Source organism: Ranitomeya variabilis, chromosome 4 (genome assembly GCF_051348905.1).
Source record: "Ranitomeya variabilis isolate aRanVar5 chromosome 4, aRanVar5.hap1, whole genome shotgun sequence".
Lineage (NCBI taxonomy): Eukaryota > Metazoa > Chordata > Amphibia > Anura > Dendrobatidae > Ranitomeya > Ranitomeya variabilis.
The window spans coordinates 661,501,767-661,520,675 of NC_135235.1; the positions used below are offsets into that span (position 1 = coordinate 661,501,767).

The following is an 18,909-nucleotide window of genomic DNA, read 5'->3' on the forward strand; positions in this document are numbered from 1 at the left end:
ATGTAGCCACCTTAGCAGCAGACACATCTCTACAACAACTGTTAAGAGGAGACTTTAAGTAGCAGGCCTTCATGGTAAAATAGCTGCTAGGAAACCACTGCTAAGGACAGGCAACAAGCAGAAGAGACTTGTTTGGGCTAAAGAACAGAAGGAATGGACATTAGACCAATGGAAATCTGTGCTTTGGTCTGATGAGACCAAATTTGAGATCTTTGGTTCCAACCACCATGTCTTTGTGCGACGTAGAAAAGGTGAACGGATGGACTCTACATGCCTGGTTCCCGTTGTGAAGCATGGAGGACGACGTGTGATGGTGTGGTGTTGCTTTTGCTGGTGATACTGTTGGGGATTTATTCAAAATTGAAGGCATACTGAACCAGCATGGCTACCACAGCATCTTGCATCGGCATGCTATTCCTTCTGGTTTGCGTTTAGTTGGACCATCATTTATTTTTCAACAGGACAATGACCCCAAACACACCTCCAGGCTGTGTAAGAGCTATTTGACCAAGAAGGAGAGTGATGGGGTGCTACGCTAGATGACCGGGCCTCCACAGTTACCAGACCTGAACCCAATCGAGATGGTTTGGGGTGAGCTGAACCGCAGACTGAAAGCAAAAGGGCCAACAAGTGCTAAGCATCTCTGGGAACTCCTTCAAGATTGTTGGGAGACCATTCCCGGTGACTACTTCTTGAAGCTCATCAAGAGAATGCCAAGAGTGTGCAAAGCAGTCAAAGCAAAAGGTGGCAACTTGGAAGAACCTAGAATATAAGACATAACAAAAAAGTGTAAAACAACTGAAATTAAGTATATAATTCCACATGTGTTAATTCATAGTTTTGATGCCTTCAGTGTGAATTTACAATTTTCATAGTCATGAAAATACAGAAAAATCTTTAAATGAGAAGGTGTCCAAACTTTTGGCCTGTACTATATATATATATATATATATATATATATATATATATATATATATATATATATATATATATATATATATATATATATATATATATATATAGCCAGCCAATCATAGTAACGCCACTATTGAGACGGCTAAGGCATTATAGTGACTTGCAGGTAATCCCCTGCATGTTTCCTGGCTGTGTAACAGACACCATACATGCAACGTGGGGATTCAATCTTCAAATCTGAGCAGCAGCTAATACTCAACGAGTATTTACAAGCACCCAGATACTCAAGTGATATCAGAGTATCACTGAGCACGTTCGCTCATCCCTAGTAATTATCCTTTAATCATTCGACTATCTGTTATGTTTTTGTACAATTTGTCAATAACATATGTAGTGTCTCCCAGTCAACAAAATATGATTTCTCACCGGAAAAGGAAAGATTAATCCAGCTTCAACTCTACAAATCCAAGACATGTTTAAACTTATTATATTTTAACTTTGAAAAAATAAAGAATTAGTCATATCAAAAATTCTTTTTTTCTTTCTTGGTTGAAACATGTAGGAAAAATGTATTAAAAAATCATAGGGAACATAGGGAAAAGACTAATAGAATACGACACTGGCACGGGAAGTGAGTATTAATATTTTTATTTGAAATATGACAAACATTAGGAATGACAAGGGGTTGTCCTAATAATGGACATCCCCTTTAGGAAATACATTTTTTGGTTAAAACATTTCCAACATTTTGAACATGAAAAAGGCTTCACTCCCTTTGTGACTTTTCTGATATTAAAGAGTTGATTTTAGTATAAAACATTTCCTATATTATGAACATGAAAAAGGCTTCTCCCCTGTGTGGGTTGTCAGGTGGCAATGAAGATTCTCTTTCTGGTTAAAACATTTCCCACATTCTGAACAGGAAAAAGGCTTCTTCCATGTGTGGGTTCTCTGGTGCTTAACCAAACTGGATTTCTCCTTAAAACATTTCCCACATTCTGAACACGAAAAAGCCTTCTCCCCTGTGTGGGTTCTTTGGTGTATAACAAGATTACATTTCTGATTAAAACATTTCCCACATTCTGAACATGAAAACGGCTTCTCCCCTGTGTGGGTTCTCTGGTGCGTAACCAAAGTCGATTTCTGATTAAAACATCTCCCACATTCTGAACATGAAAACGGCTTTTCCCCTGTGTGAGTTCTCTGGTGCTTAACCAAATCTGATTTCTGTGTAAAACATTTCCCACATTCTGAACAGGAAAACGGCTTCTCCCCTGTGTGGGTTCTCTGGTGCGTAACCAAAGTCGATTTCTGATTAAAACATTTCCCACATTCTGAACATGAAAAAGGCTTCTCTGTGTGGGTTCTCTGGTTGGTACCCAAATCTAATTTCTCCTTAAAACATTTCCCACATTCTGAACATGAAAAAGCCTTCTCCCCTGTGTGGGTTCTTTGGTGTATAACAAGATTCCATTTCTTTTTAAAGCATTTCCCACATTCTGAACATGAAAACGGCTTCTCCCCTGTGTGGGTTCTCTGGTGCATAACCAAAGTCGATTTCTCGTAAAAATATTTCCCACATTCTGAGCATGAAAACGGCTTTTCCCCTGTGTGAGTTCTCTGGTGCTTAACCAAATCTGATTTCTGTGTAAAACATTTCCCACATTCTGAACAGAAAAACGGCTTATCTCCTGTGTGGGTTCTCTGGTGCATAACCAAAGCCGATTTATCGTTAAAACATTTCCCACATTCTGAACATGAAAACGGCTTTTCCCCTGTGTGAGTTCTCTGGTGCTTAACCAAATCTGATTTCTGTGTAAAACATTTCCCACATTCTGAACAGGAAAACGGCTTCTCCCCTGTGTGGGTTCTCTGGTGCCTAACCAAAGTCGATTTCTGATTAAAACATTTCCCACATTCTGAACATGAAAACGGCTTTTCCCCTGTGTGAGTTCTCTGGTGCTTAACCAAATCTGATTTCTCCTTAAAACATTTCCCACATTCTGAACATGAAAAAGTCTTCTCCCCTGTGTGGGTTCTTTGGTGTCTAACAAGATGCGATTTGCTCTTAAAACATTTAACACACTTGGAACAAGAAAATCTTTTCTCCACTGTGTGAATTTTTGGATGTTTAAGAAAAGACTTTTTGATGGGAAAACTGTTTCTATATTCTGAACATGCAAATGGCTTCTTTGATTTAGGAGTACTTCCATGTTCAGTGCTTATTTTGTGACTCTGATTTTCCTTAGTTGTTGCTAATGAATCAGAAGACAGGACTTGTTTCAAAGGATCAGATGAGAGATCTTTGCTGTGAAGGGATGATGGTATATTTGGAGTAACGGTGTTCAATTCATTTGTATCCAGTGGGATCTCAAAATCATCTGATTTGAAAATTGAAGATGTTAGCTGTTCCTCTGATCTCTTGGTACAGTCATCTGCCAAGATATAAACCAATTATTATTTTTGAATAAAATATCTTTGAATGTCATTTCACATTTCTACTTAAACTGTCTGTAAAAATGGCAAGTTATGTAAAAATATTGAATTCTTCACTAAGACAATGACAGTTCACAGTCTAATAGAAAATATCAAAGGATGAACCAGTAGAGCGTATTGTTGAACTGTTAGTTCATTCTGCCTCCCAAATATGAAATAAAAAGCCTCAAAGAAACGTTATGTTGATGAACATAATACCAATAAAAACTTCTATTCATCTCACAAAAAAACAAAAACAATGTCCCCACTCAGGTCAATCATCTGTTAGTGGAAAAACAGAGGTTTCCACATTATTAGTTGCTTAAAGGCTCTTGAAAAGTAACATAACAAAAATAATAATTTGATTTCTATAGCGTCGACATATTCCGCAGCACTTTACATTTTAGAGGGGACTTGTACAGAAAATGGACATTAAGCATAACAAACACATAGATCAAAACAGATACCTAGAGAAATGACATCCCTGCTCGCAAGCTTACAATCTATGAGGAAAAGAGGAGACACAAAAGGTGGATGGTAACGATTGTTTTCGTTGTTCGGACCAGCCAAAGTGTAAGAATCGGGTGTTCATCTAATGCCGCATGAACTGATTATCAGCCTATGTAGTATGTAACAGTACAGACACAAAGGGCTATTAAATGCATAAAGCATGTGAGAACATAATGCTAGGAACCTGGTTATGGTAAAAAAAATTTCAATGGGCAACACAGGGCTAGTTAGGTTAATGCGTTGAGATGGTAAGCCAGTCTGAACAAATGCATTTTTAGGGCACGCTTAAAACTGTGGGGATTGGGAATTAATCGTATTAACCTGGGTAGTGCATTCCAAAGAATTGGCGCAGCACCTGAAAAGTCTTGGAGATGGGAGTGGGAGGTTCTGATTTTTGAGGATGCTAACCTGAGGTCATTAGCAGAACGGAGGGCACGGGTAGGGTGGTGGACTGAGAGGAGGGAGGAAATGTAGGGTGGTGGTGAGCCATGGAGAGCTTTGTGGATGAGGGTAATACGGTTGTACTGGATTCTGGAGTGGATGGGTAACCAGTGTAATGACTGCCACAAGGTAGAGGCATCAGTGTAACGATTGGTGAAGAATAGGATCCTGGCTGCAGAATTCAAGACAGATTGGAGAGGGGAGAGTTTGGTAAGAGGGTTACAATAGTTACAATAGTCCAGTCTAGAATGAATAAGAGAAACAGTGAGAGTTTTTGCAGTCGAAAGGAAGAAAGGGTTTAATTCTAGAAATGTTTTTGAGGTGCAGGTACATGGCTTCCATTAACCAATCCATCAATAACCACTCTTCCAAAGTCAAATATCCTTCTCGCTTCTGAGTCTTTCAGTGTGCCCAAACCACATTTATCATCCATGTATTTGGCATTACTATAGTGAGAAGAACCCACTTACTTTACAATGGGTGTGTCTCCTGGAGCACAATCTGGGCACTACGTGTTGGGTAATAAAATGGCATATTGGCAACTTTTTTTCTCCCACATCCACTGCGTGCTAATTTACGGAAAGTGCCCGTGGAATAAAAAATAGTTACTGCTCCAATAGATTAATTATCTGAGGGTTAAAATTTATAAAATGGAGTCACTTTATGGGGATTTCTACTAATCTGGTTTTCTGAATTTTTTTCATTTTAGGGCTTCTGCAGATGCTGTCACATCTCTTCTGAGATCTGCTCCTAGGATGTCTGCTTTTGTCACCAGGTGTGTCCTTATTCACATGGCAGGCGGGCCTGGTAATGGGGTAAACATTGGAACCTGAAGCTCTGGATGATGAAGGCTCAGTTGAGCCACTAATATTAGGGTGCCTGGGGCAAGTAGTGCAATCCAGTCTGGCAGTATGAGTGTATGTGCTGTCCAGCTGAAGTAATCTGCTACCTGATTCGGCCAAATGCATAGCACCATATTCTACGAAAGCTCGAAGCATATTGAAAGCTGCCAGATACAGCCTTGTTCTCCTCTTGATGGCCTGTTTGCCGACTACTATTGCGTCTTATGATTTTGTAATTTCTCTGCCTTACTGGTTCTGACCCAGCTACCTAACTATTGTTCTTTCCATTTTACACCACCAAACAGCAGGCAACACTATCGCCCAAGCCTGGGTGGTCTCTATATTAGTCCAGATCCATGTAGAGGTGTTAATTCGGTGATGAGTAAGACAATTTTGGGATCAGGAAAATGAAATAGATAGCGCCAAGCCTGTTTGTAGTGGCCATCTTTTGAGCTGCCAAGTGGTCACAAACACTGCTCCCGATACATTGTGTCTGCAAACTATTCCAGTAAGATCTGGATTCAAATAGCTAAATGGCGCTCCTTTCCTTCTCAACCCTGAAACTTGCCAAAACAGTAGTGCACAAGCGTATAAATAGGGTATTGTCAGATTCAAGAGAAGTTGTAAAATACTTTGTTAGGGCCATCTGTATGCTATTCCACTTTGTGAGAGTGTAAAAAAATGGGGCTTATATTTTGCGAAGAGTTTTAAAATTATCACCAAATAAAGTGACACAAGTCAGATTTGAAAAATGGACCCTGATTAGGAATGCAAAACTGGCTGTGGAAAATGGTTATCAGAGTATTTTGGACACTAACTATTGTAGTCAAAAACTGTGACTATAGACAATAACACATTTAAAGAAATAATAAAACTCAACAGTCTTCATCAGTAAAATATGAGTATCTAGTGGTGAAACCTCTCTGGAGTAATCACAGAATGGGCTTGGTGTATCAGGAACACCATGACTGATGCACAGATCGGATCAGTACATGTGTCCAACCTGGGTACTGGGTTACCTGGTTCTTAGTGCATGGAGGGTTTACCGGGACAGGCATGACCGCCGGTGTGCAGGACATGCGACACATGACAGTAGAGGGAGGGTCAGGGGCACAGCCAACCAGCAAGATTCAAAAGGAGATATTGGAGAGTGGTGGGGACCATCAGGGCCGAGGGGTGGTCAGGTGAACCGAGGTCAGTGCCGGGAGATCAGCGGGGAATCGGAACGAGAGACAAGAGAATGGTCAGGTCAAAGCAGAGAGTCAGATACCGGGAGAGCGACGGAGGTACCTGGGGAACAGGCAAAACGGGCAGTTGCAAGACAAAGCAGGAGTCAATAACAGGCGAACAACAAATGGTACAGAATCAGCAGACAAGAGCAAAACAGGAACAGACCAGGTCAGAAACAGGGATCACTCAAAAGCATGCACAAGGCACAAGCTCTCAAGGGTCAACAAACTCAGCCGCGGGAAGGAGTATCACTGACAAACGACAGCCCAAGAGAGGCCATTTAATGCCCTCCCAAAGCCAGAGGAAGGCCACCAATATTAACCCCAGAAGCACTAGACAAAACTTCATAAAGACCATGACAGTACCCCCTCTCAATGGGGGACCACTGGCCCACCAGGCTTATCAGGATGCCTGGCATGAAATGCCTGAACCAGACGATCGGCGTGTACAGACAGGGCAGGGACCCAAGATCGACCCTATGGACCATACCCCTTCCAGTGTACCAGATACTATAATGAGTGACATACAAGACGAGAATCTGCAATGTGACCAACCTCATATTCTATGTGACCCTACACCAACACCGGGGGAACAGCTGACACAGAATCCTCAACAGGCCCCAATGGTTTTAAAAGGGACTTGTGGAAAACATTGGAAATCTTGAATGAGGCTGGAAGGCGTACCTTATAGGCTACTGGATTAACTATTTCCACGTTTTCATATGGACCAATGAACTTTGGACCCAACTTGGCTGACAGAACCTTGAGTTTGATATTCCACGTGGAAAGCCAAACCTTTTCTCCAACCTGAAATATATGACCCAAGACTGTCAAATTGTCTGCGAAAAACTTATACCTATCCTGAGCTTTGAAGATATTACGACAGACCTCAGCCCACAGATTTTTTAAACGCTGTACAGACCCTCTGCCCCAGGACAACCGGAATCCAAGCGGGAAAATTCCCCAAAATGTGGACTGAACCTATAGTTAACCAGGAATGGGGACATACTGGTGTACTGACTCACGTGGCTGTTGAAGGCGAACTCAGTAAGGCAACGCATCACACCTATCTTCCTGGTCAACAGAGGCCAAACATTTAAGAATTTGTTCAAGGTACTCATTGGTGCGTTCAGTCTCACCATTACTTTCAGGGTGGTACGCAGAATAAAAACACAATGTAATACCCAATTTTTTACAGAATGCCCTCCAGAACCTAGCCACGAATTGCACACCTCTGTCAAGACACCACATTCATGGGTACCCCATGCAGATGGACCACGTGTTGCACAAACAGCTTGGACAAGGTTTCAGCAGAGGGTAATGCGGATAAGGGTACAAAGTGGGCCTGCTTGGAAAACCTGTCCACCACCACCCACACAACGGTATTACCCCTGGAAGGAGGGAGATTGGTGATAAAGTCCATGGACAGATGAGCCCATGGTCTATCAGGAACTGACAAAGGCATCAGTTCCCCGGCCGGCTATGAGAGCTCTTAGAACGAGCACAAACCCCACATGCAGATACAAATTTTTTGACATCCATACCCAATGAGGGCCACCAAAAAGCCCTAGCCATGGCCTCTCATGTGGCCGAAATTCCAGGATGAGCACTCAGCCTAGACTAATGACACTCTTGAAGGAGTCTACACCAAAATTGTTCCGGGACAAAATTTACCCCCCGGCATAGCGACAGGAGCAAAACACTGAGCTTCAACAATCTCTCCCCAGCTCTGACAAGACCTCAGCCACCACCACCCCCCCGGGGCGAAGAAAGGAGGACAGTAGTTCGGGGGGAGACAGAATCAAAACTTCAAGATAAAGCATCAGCTTTGACATTTTTGGACTCAGGACGAAAAGTAATGGAAAACTGAAACCGAGAAAAAATAAAGCGACCAGCGGGCCTGTATGGGGATCAATCTTTTAGCAGACTCAATATACACCAAGGTTTGGATAGGTCTGGCTGGAACAAAATCGGAGCAGACATAAAAAAAAAATTCAGCATTTCTCCATTTTGGCGAATAATTGATTTTCCCTGATTCTTTGGAGAACAGTTCGTACATGTAACAGATGGGTATGACTATCAGGGGAGAACACCAAAATGTCATCAAGGTAGATAACTACAAAATGGCCTATAAAGGTAAGCAAACACCACATTAATGAAATTTTTAAATATAGTGGGAGCATTTATAAGACCAAATGGCATAACCAGATTTTCAAAGAGCCCCTCAGATGTGACAAACGCAGTTTTCCACTCATCCCTCCTCCTGAATCCTTAGCAGATTATAGGCTCCCCGAAGGTCTAGTTTGGGGAACCAACTCAATGACACAAACAAAAGGTCTATATGGCGGTAAGACCTTTGCCTCGCTTTCAGAGAATACATCTTCAAAGTTTTTAAGGTACTCCGGAATACCCTCCAGACAACAGAAGACACAGAGACAGATTTTACAGATTTAGACAACAACGCAGATTTATAACATTGACTGACACAGTTAGGACCCCATCGAATAATTTCCCCAGTCTCCCTATTGATGACTAGGTTGTGTCGTTACAACCAGGGCATCCCCAATACCAACCCAGCAGGCAGATTTTCCAAAAGAAAACAACTTATTTTTTCAACATGGACTGAGCCCACCTTGAGTGAAAAGACCTCCGAAACAGAGAATCCCTTCTTTGGTGAGAGGAGTCAATGGCCACCACTTTAACCAGAGTCTCCAGCCTAACAGTCCCTATCTTATATTGAGATATCAAACGGAAGTCAATCAAGTTGATGGACAAACCACAATCAACAAAAGCTGTAGAAAAATAAGGACAACTGTGCACCAGCAGTACCACTTGCAACAAAACCTATGAAAATGAGGAAGAATGTACCTGAGGTTCTGGGTGGTCTCCTCGATCACCACCCAGACCTAGTCGTTTCCCGACACCTTAGCTGATGAGGGACGGGAGGGACAGTCCTTCCTCCAATGTCCAGATTCCACACAATAGAAGCACAGCTGCTTCTCGCAACGGCATCTCCTTTCTTCTTAAAGGTGACGGCGCCCACCTCCATAGCCTACGGAAAAGGCTTAAAACTCACTGGGGAACAATGGAGTTTCCAATTGCATCACACCCCTCGCCCGCAGCCTACGGTCAGCCTGGGTCATGGCATCCTTCAGAGAATCATGTGGGGGAAGTAAGGCAAAGGCAAACTTTAAACGCTCTGACAGACCTCTGCGGAATAAGCCCATGAGGGTGGTGTCACCCCAGGAAACTTCAGCAGCCCAGCGTCTTTACTTCGAGCAAAACCACTCGACTGAATGCCTCCCTTGACACATACTCATGACCATATCCTCAGCCAGACACACATGATCCGGTTCATCATAGATATGCCCAAGGGCCTCAAAAAATGCATCCAAAGACATTCTCTCAGGGGCCGTGGAAGTGAAAGAAAAAACCCAAGCCTGAGGGGATCCTCTTAACAGAGATATAATGACCCCCATCCTCTGACTTTCATCCCTTGAAGAGCGGGTTTTTAACGAGAAAAAAGTTTACATCACTCTAAATTTCTCTTTGTCTCCAGAAAAGGCATCTGGCAACTGCAACGGAGGTTAAGGAGGAATTGCAGCGCCCCCACTGCCGTAGGGCCGAGGGGTACCCGGTACCGGGCCCCTGAGTCTCTGCTCTGGGGTTGTCACGGTGGCTAGGCCCGGTCCGTGACCCTGCTGAGGGGCGCGCAATGAAAGGTGTAGATGGTGGTGGTGGTGCGGTGTTGCGGTGCAGTGCCGGTCGCAGTAAATGACGAGGACGCCAGGTTGCAGTCTCTTTACCCCTTTACTGAAGGCTTCAGGGTCCTCAGTCCGGAATACGGTTAACCAGGCTGCGCAAGTCCGGCTGGTCCGATGGCACCTCCAGAGTTCCCTTTGCAGGTGGAAATCTGTGCCTACCTTCTAGCGCTTGTGTGTTGTGGTCCTCCCCTGCTGTGCTTACGGGATAGTACCCCACAACTGTTGTGTGTTTCTCGTGTTCCCTCACAACTCGATTCTGATGTTCTTCCACGTCCCCCTGATCTTACGGTTAGGACGCACCCGTATGACGGGGAGGCTCGGAGGTTCTTCCTGGGCTCTATCGTCACCCCTCTCCTGTTGTTACCCCCCTGTGTCTTCCTGGGTCTGTGTGAGACAGCCCTCCTATAACTGACTGTCCTGCCGTAGGTTTGAAGTTTGGCCTGGAGTTCTATACTTCCTCGGCGTTCCGGCCACCGGTTATGCGCCTCAATAGGATGTTGCCTCGTCTTACAGCACGACTCCTACTGGTATTCTCCTTGTTGCGTTGACCTTGTTTATCACTCAGCACAATGAACCTCGCTTCTTGTCCTTTCTTAGGGCACCGCCGCTATATCGTGCAGGCGCGGTCCCGTAACGTTCTGTTTGCTAGGCCTGTCAGGATCCCACGCCTGACAGGGACCCCTCTGACTCTTCCCCCTACAACACCCTCTGCCACAAGGTGTTGCCTGGTTCCAACCCAGCCAGCTTTCTGATCTAACTTTCTGCCTAACCCCCAGTTTTACCAGATTGTGAGGAGTGGCCTAATGAATAGTGCCCTTAGCTCCCCCTGGAGGCCAGACTGTGAAGTGTATTGGTGACTGTGATACCTGGTCAGAAGAACTCCTTCAGTGCCATCAGACGTACCATAGCTCCCCTTAGCGGCGGAGCATCAGTACTGCAGCAACCAGGACTCTGGGGCGCTGCACTCCCCCCCGGTTAAATCCAGTACTCCTGGACTGGGAAGAAAACAACAATACATGTCAGCAAAAAGACATACAATTTTGAAAATGCAAGTACAAGTAAACTTTTTAACAGAGCTTCCCTTTATGGGAGGTGAGGATACTTGAACGTTACAAACATGGTTAAATACTATAAATAACTCGCTATAAAAAACTTTTCTTACCCAACCGGGTATTCTACTAAGTGCAACATTTTTGAACAATAATTTAACTTTGCCTTTAAGGACGTACTCGCTGAATCCACTAAAGACCTTCTTATAACACATTATAAGGCTAATCAACTTTTTGCATTCTCCTTCAAATCTGCAGGACCGCCTGTCCTAACTGCTCCAGGCCTGCTGCCTCTCCTTTCTGTTACAGGACCGCCCCTTTCCGCCCGGGCCTACTGTCTTTCCACTACTATACACAGTATAGAACATATCATTTTTCTTTCAGTTCAAGATCACTGAGCCATCTCTATATGGCTCCTAGGAGGACTCACCACTAACCCCTACGGGTTCACTTCCTGTCCTCATTCTCTAACACATCATCAAACATTTTCTAAAACATTAAACTTCCATCATTACTTTCTTACAGATATGCAGGACGCTATGTCTACCCTTACGGGTCTGCTGCATCTTTCTTCTAGCTTTCACTTATGCAGGACTTCATGTCTACCCCTACGGGTCTACTGCACCTTTCCAATAATTACTTTATTTCAGAACACATTATTAAACATTTCTTACTCTCATCTAATTAGCTACATATAACCTTTACTTATCAGCATCATCAGTAACTTCTTCCAAAACATTTTTGCCATCTAACCATCTTAAGGCAACACTGTTCATAAGTGCAAAATGTGAACATCCCCTTTAAGAGGGGACCAAGTCTCTATGAGGTAGTGCAACTTCTCAGGCTGCAAGTCTGTTCGCAGTAAGGACTCCAGTGATGTCTTTCAAAAACAGTATCTTAGCAAAGTGTCCTTTTTCATATAAAACCAGTAGAGAGCACCTTTAAGAAGGTGCAAACTATTTACAACATCAGTTTTTGAATCATTCACCGTCCATGATTCGGCAGTCTTTTTTGGTAACTTGAGGCAAAAAGTAGAAAACAAACAAAAGGCAATAGGGATCCCGGGTCAACAAAGGGATCCCTTTAAGAATAACCCTGATCGGGTATTAGCAGCAAAAAGCAGGGAAACAAGCAGTTAACTATTTACATATACATGGCATCGAGGTTTACTCTCGCTCTGGCGGCCGTAGCTCCGCATAGACCTCGCTCGGCAAAGTGATCGGCGAGCTCGGAGCCTTTAAGAAGTGCTCCGTACCCGGGGCCTGATCCCAGGGTGTAAGGCGCTGGAGTTTATAGGTCCCAGGGAGAGGGGGTGCCGCGACGGGGCCTATCAGCAGGGCCTCTGCTGGCGGGACAGGGTCGTTCTTCATACCTGCTTCAGATGCGGTCCCTCCGGTGCCGATCTGCTCCGTCTCCGCTGGGGTCTGGAACGCTAGTTGCAGGGCCTTGCGCTGCGGCGTTGTCATCTCCGTTTGCAGCATCTCGCTTCCCGGCAGGGCCTTGCCTTCTGGCTTCGGAGCGCTGGAACTTCTTTCCTGCTCCGGACCAGACGAGGCTGCCGACAGATGTCTGGTGAGGCTCCCGATGATGGTCTTCTTCCACCCGGCCTCAGTGCTCAGCTGCGTCCGCAGGAGTTGGTGGATCGTCCGCTCCGGTCTGCAGGAGGTCAGCGTCAACTGTGGAGGTCTGGCTGCGGTGCCTCCCCGGGTAGCTGGGGGAGTCCTCTGCTCCTACCCCACGCTCCGGCTCCGAGTGGCTGGCCATGGCGTCCTCCATGTCGCTGACTTCTTCTTCCTGGTCCTTTTCCCGCTCTCTCCTTCGTGGGCGGTTTCGCTTTCTTTGTCTCCGCCCACCATTGAGAATCAGGAGGCGGATCTCGGCTGCTGACGGACACGTCCTCACGGTGCAGAAGTATTTAGACTGGGCGGCCATTGTCTTTCGCGCTCTTCAGCTGGTTCACGCCTACTTCATGCCCCTCTTCTTCTCCCGCGCTCTCCTCAGCGCTGTAATGGCGGCGGTTTTGGCGGCAAATGGCAATAACACAGTTTTTGCAATAAGTCACAGTCCAAACACAGTAAATCACAGTTCCAAGGCACACATGACCCGATTCTTCAGGCTTAAGTAGATCCTGTTCGTGATGCCAAGTTTGCAGCGCCCCCACTGCCGCAGGGCCGAGGGGTACCCGGTACCGGGCCTCTGAGTCTCTGCTCTGGGGTTGTCACGGTGGCTAGGTCCGGTCCGTGACCCTGCTGAGGGGCGCGCAATGAAAGGTGTAGATGGTGGTGGTGGTGCGGTGTTGCGGTGCAGTGCCGGTCGCAGTAAATGACGAGGACACCAGGTTGCAGTCTCTTTACCTCTTTACTGAAGGCTTCAGGGTCCTCAGTCCGGAATACGGTTAACCAGGCTGCGCAAGTCCGGCTAGTCCGATGGCACCTCCAGAGTTCCCTTTGCAGGTGGAAATCTGTGCCTACCTTCTAGCGCTTGTGTGTTGTGGTCCTCCCCTGCTGCGCTTACGGGATAGTCCCCACAACTGTTGTGTCTGTTTCTCGTGTTCCCTCACAACTCGATTCTGATGTTCTTCCACGTCCCCCTGATCTTACGGTTAGGACGCACCCGTATGACGGGGAGGCTCGGAGGTTCTTCCTGGGCTCTATCGTCACCCCTCTCCTGTAGTTACCCCCCTGTGTCTTCCTGGGTCTGTGTGAGACAGCCCTCCTATAACTGACTGTCCTGCCGTAGGTTTGAAGTTTGGCCTGGAGCTCTATACTTCCTCGGCGTTCCGGCCACCGGTTATGCGCCTCAATAGGATGTTGCCTCGTCTTACAGCACGACTCCTACTGGTATTCTCTTTGTTGCATTGATCTCGTTTCTCACTCAGCACAATGAACCTCGCTTCTTGTCCTTTCTTAGGGCACCGCCGCTATATCGTGCAGGCGCGGTCCCGTAACGTTCTCTCTGTTTGCTAGGCCTGTCAGGATCCCACGCCTGACAGGGACCCCTCTGACTCTTCCCCCTACAACACCCTCTGCCACAAGGTGTTGCCTGGTTCCAACCCAGCCAGCTTTCTGATCTAACTTTCTGCCTAACCCCCAGTTTTACCAGATTGTGAGGAGTGGCCTAATGAATAGTGCCCTTAGCTCCCCCTGGAGGCCAGACTATGAAGTGTATTGGTGACTGTGATACCTGGTCAGAAGAACTCCTTCAATGCCATCAGACGTACCATAGCTCCCCTTAGTGGCGGAGCATCAGTACTGCAGCAACCAGGACTCTGGGGCGCTGCAGAATCAAGGTAACATCTCTGGCACCCACGCCCTGGACTCCTAATGACAAAGCCCCTTTCACAGTATCAGTCACCTGCTGCTGAGACTGAGCAGGAGCTTGCTGCTCAGCATTCAGTTTATGTATCATCTGAGTCAGATGTTTCACCTGCTCATAAAGAGTGAGCACAGGATCCATAATATCCCCACGCTCCCGGAAAATGTATTTGGGTCAGTGATATCAGGAACACTATGACTGATGCACAAATCGGATCAGTACACGTGTCCAACCTGGGTACTTGGTTACCTGATTCTTAGTGCATGGAGGGTTTGCCGGGAAGGACGTGACCGCCCGCGTGCAGGACCTGTGACACGTGACCGTAGAGGGAGAGTCAGGGGCGGAGCCAACCAGCAAGCTCCCGGAGGAGCTGAGGGGATGTCAGGTGAACCAAGGTCAGATCCCGGGAGAGCGACGGAGGTACCAGAGGAACAGGCAAAATGGGCAGTCACAAGATGAAGGGTCAACTAACTCAGCCGAGGGTAGGAGTATGCCTGACAAACGGACAGCCCAACAGAGGCTATTCAATGCCTTCCCAAAGCCAGAGTGGCCACCAAGATTAACCCCAGAAGCACTAGACAAAACTTCATACAGACCAGGACATGGTGGTTCTTGGCTATCTAAACTAACAAAAGGGCCAATATTTTCTGTCAGATGAGTTTCAAGAAGAAATATTAGATAGTCAAAGATAAGAGCAGAGAAAGTATTATTACCCCCATTTCAGGACAGATTGTGCAGTAATCTGAATTCCTTGGATTGAAAATATAATGGAATTTATGACATGGAGTGAATCCATGAAACCATATAGTTGGTTTTAAAAGAAGAAGAAAAGTCAGGATAAAGGGAAACTCTACTGTTATTGTACAGAAATTCACACTTGGCCTCGCTGCACATTTATTGTTGTCGATTTTAGAAAGTGAAGTTCGGCCAGAAAGACTGGACTTGGTAGGGACCATATGAGCACATTCAGTAGCACAGAAATGAGAGAAGGTAGATTCATCCAATAAGATATCAGGGTTCTAGGAAGCCAACAGCATCATTACCCTCCACTTTCTCTTACAGGCCCATCATAATATTTGTCTTCAAATGATTTTTTTTAACTTGTCATTACATTTTACGTTTGAGGTTATTTGTCTTTGTAGATTACAGATATGGGCAGATTACGGTCAGCAGCTCCTAATTTCAGGGGGTAGGTGGATAGTCCAGGCTATATATTCTACAGAGAAGGGCTTTTAAAGCCCAAAGTCATTTGAACAGTTCTGTATTGAGGAGAATGTTGTGGTCTAGAGACAAAATGGTGATGACATGATTGTGACACGGCTGGACTACACCACCGATAAAGCAGCCACAGCTGGTGACTGATAAGAATCTGTGACTTCTCTGCATTTAGTGGTTACTACTCAGCAGCACGGTGGCTCAGTGGATAGCACTGCAGCCTTGCAGAGCTGGAGTCCTGGGTTCATATCCCACCAAGGACAACATCTGCAAGGAGTTTGTATGTTCTCCCCTTGTTTGCGTGGGTTTCCTCTGGGTACTCTGGTTTCCTCCCACATTCCAAAGACATACTGATAGGGAATTTAGATTGTGAGCCCCATTGGGGACAGTGAAAATAATGTGTGCAAACTGTAAAGCGCTGCGGAATATGCTAGCGTATATAAAAATAAAGATTATTATTATTACTATTCACCTGGGTAGTCATATGTAGGAATCTCCTCTTTACACTGCTCATCGACCGTCACATATCTCTCTATAGTATTAATATGGGTTAGATCTTCACCCTGAAACAAATAATGTAAAAGTCACAGACAGATGGAGAAATCACATCTATTATCAGCTCTAATCCTGACATCTCCACCGTTCTCATTACACAAATATAACACATATAATAGGCAGGGAGGAGGGACAGGGAGTCTCCACGTGGGTAGCATCCAGCTGGAATCCAAGCGAGTTTGCTAAAATGTGTCTGGTGGGTGCCAAACCTGCTGGTGCATTTGGCAAACGTTTCCAGCACACAGACCAGTTAAAATGAAAAAAAGTTTATTTGGACATGATTAAAAATAAAAAAAATAAAAACAACATGACGCATTTCTGGTACAAAGATGCGCCCTTAGTCAGGTTGTGTTTATTGTTTATTCAATTGTTTATATTGAATTTTCTTATATAACAAATATTTTACAAGAAACATAAGAATCCCGGCTACGCAGGGCGGTATGCTGGTTTACTTTTCCAAAACATATAATACTGGTGGATAAAACCAGACTGAGCACAAGACCTTTACAGCTGTTTACACATCATAGGGGAGATCTCATGACACCTTCTCTCCATCTACCTGATGATCCTGAGGAATATTGGGATCTTCTTGTTTACAGTCCTGTGGAAGAAGAGGACGGGGACATCTCTCTGGTGTTGTCCTCTTACTGGATAGATCTGGAGGAAACACATACAGGGACATAATTCATTCTTTACATACAGATAATTATAGCCTGCTTGTATTTAGCGCTGTCTATTACCTGGTGACGTGAGGGGCTGGGGATCCTCCATCATGATGTCCTTGTACAGATCTTTGTCTCCTTCTAAATACTTCCATTCCTCCATGGAGAAATAGATGGAGACATCCTGACATCTTATAGGAATCTGACACATACAATGATACTGTCATCACCCCGATCCCTTCATAGCGTTATTGTATAATGTCCCAGCATTCCCAACAGTGTCACCTCTCCAGTCAGCAGCTCAATCATCTTGTAGGTGAGATCTAGTATCTTCTGGTCATTGATAGCCTCATGCATCAGGGGGTGAGGTGGAGGCCCTGCGATTGGGCTAAGCAGTCTTCCCGATCCCTCAGACACAGGGACCCGACAGTGCTCACTAGAGGTCTTCTTCACTACTGTATAATCCTGGTTATGGAGAGAGACAATAATAAATCTCACTACATACATTTCCGGAATCCTCACCTCTCCAGTTCTGTCCATCTGTTATTTCCATAGATAAGAATGATGCAATGTGGCATCATCAGAATCTCTCACCTCTCCAGTAAGACTGAAGAGGTTCTCTAGGGTGAGGTGTAATATCCTCTCCACCATCTTGTCTCTGTCCACATCCATCCTTGATGGGTAAATCAGGAAAATTTTCTTATATAGAATATCTTCACTGACAGGATCTGATATTGTAGAGTCCTGAATGAGAAGAAGATGTAACATCATAAAAATCCTATGTAATAATACAATTACTGGAGATAATAGGGTAAACATCTCATAAGATAGAACATGTAGGTGTTGTATTCTGTAATCTTGTGTGGACTGGAACATAAGTTGAATTTCTGACTAAGGGTACCGTCACACAGTACCATTTACATCGCTACGACGGCACGATTCGTGACGTCGCAGCGTCGTATGAGTATCGCTCCAGCGTCGTAGACTGCGGTCACACGTTGCAATCACGGCGCTGGAGCGATGCCGAAGTCCCCGGGTAACCAGGGTAAACATCGGGTTACTAAGCGCAGGGCCGCGCTTAGTAACCCGATGTTTACCGTGGTTACCAGCGTAAAAGTAAAAAAAAACAAACCGTACATACTCACCATCTGATGTCCGTCAGGTCCCTTGCAGTCTGCTTCCCGCTGTGACTGTCTGCCGGCCGGAAAGTGAGAGCAGATCACAGCGGTGACGTCGCCGCTGCGCTCTGCTCTCACTGTACGGCCGGATCTCAGTCAGAGCAGGAAGCAGACGGCAAAGGGACCTGACGGACATCAGATGGTGAGTATGTACAGTTTTTTTTTTTTTACTTTTACGCTGGTAACCACGGTAAACATCGGGTTACTAAGCGCGGCCCTGCGCTTAGTAACCCGATGTTTACCCTGGTTACCAGCGAACGCATCGCTGGATCGCTGTCACACACAGCGATCCAGCGATGACAGCGGGAGATCCAGCGACGAAAGAAAGTTTCAAACGATGTGCTACGACGTACGATTCTCAGCAGGGTGCCTGATCGCAGTAGCGTGTCAGACACTGCGAGATCGTAACGATATCGCTACAACATCACGAATCGTGCCGTCGTAGCGATAAAAATGCTACTGTGTGACGGTACCCTAAGACATTTCCTCCATGCTCCCAATCAGTGGTTGATCCAGTTTCTCTCCAAACAAACGGGATCTCTGGTAAGGAAGGGATGTCAGAGACTTTTTTGATGCAGAATCCGCTTTCCATTCTCTGAGCCATAAGGCCCTTCTGATTGTGATGGCATTTGCCGCTGACAAGGCAGCACAGCTAACCGCATCCAAAGTTGCATGTACCAGGTAATCTCCTACCCAAGAAATCTGGCTGGCCAGAAGCACTGCCTCTGGAGGAAGATTACTGCTCTGTATGGAATTAGC

At 45.4% G+C, this 18,909-nt stretch overlaps 1 protein-coding gene across 1 annotated transcript in view; it reads right to left on the bottom strand.

Annotated features, from left to right (window-relative positions):
- Positions 1-1,479: 1,479 nt before the first annotated feature.
- Positions 1,480-18,909, bottom strand: part of LOC143767521 (uncharacterized) — a 66,188-nt gene continuing 48,758 nt past the window's right edge. Inside the window, exons 2-7 of the mRNA XM_077255926.1 lie at positions 17,567-17,716; positions 17,258-17,437; positions 17,051-17,174; positions 16,870-16,967; positions 16,228-16,318; positions 1,480-3,350 (exon numbers count right to left, since the gene is read on the bottom strand). Coding sequence (XP_077112041.1) covers positions 1,744-3,350; positions 16,228-16,318; positions 16,870-16,967; positions 17,051-17,174; positions 17,258-17,437; positions 17,567-17,644 — 2,178 coding nt within the window. The 5' untranslated portion in view covers positions 17,645-17,716 and the 3' untranslated portion in view covers positions 1,480-1,743. The remainder of the gene's footprint in view (positions 3,351-16,227; positions 16,319-16,869; positions 16,968-17,050; positions 17,175-17,257; positions 17,438-17,566; positions 17,717-18,909) is intronic.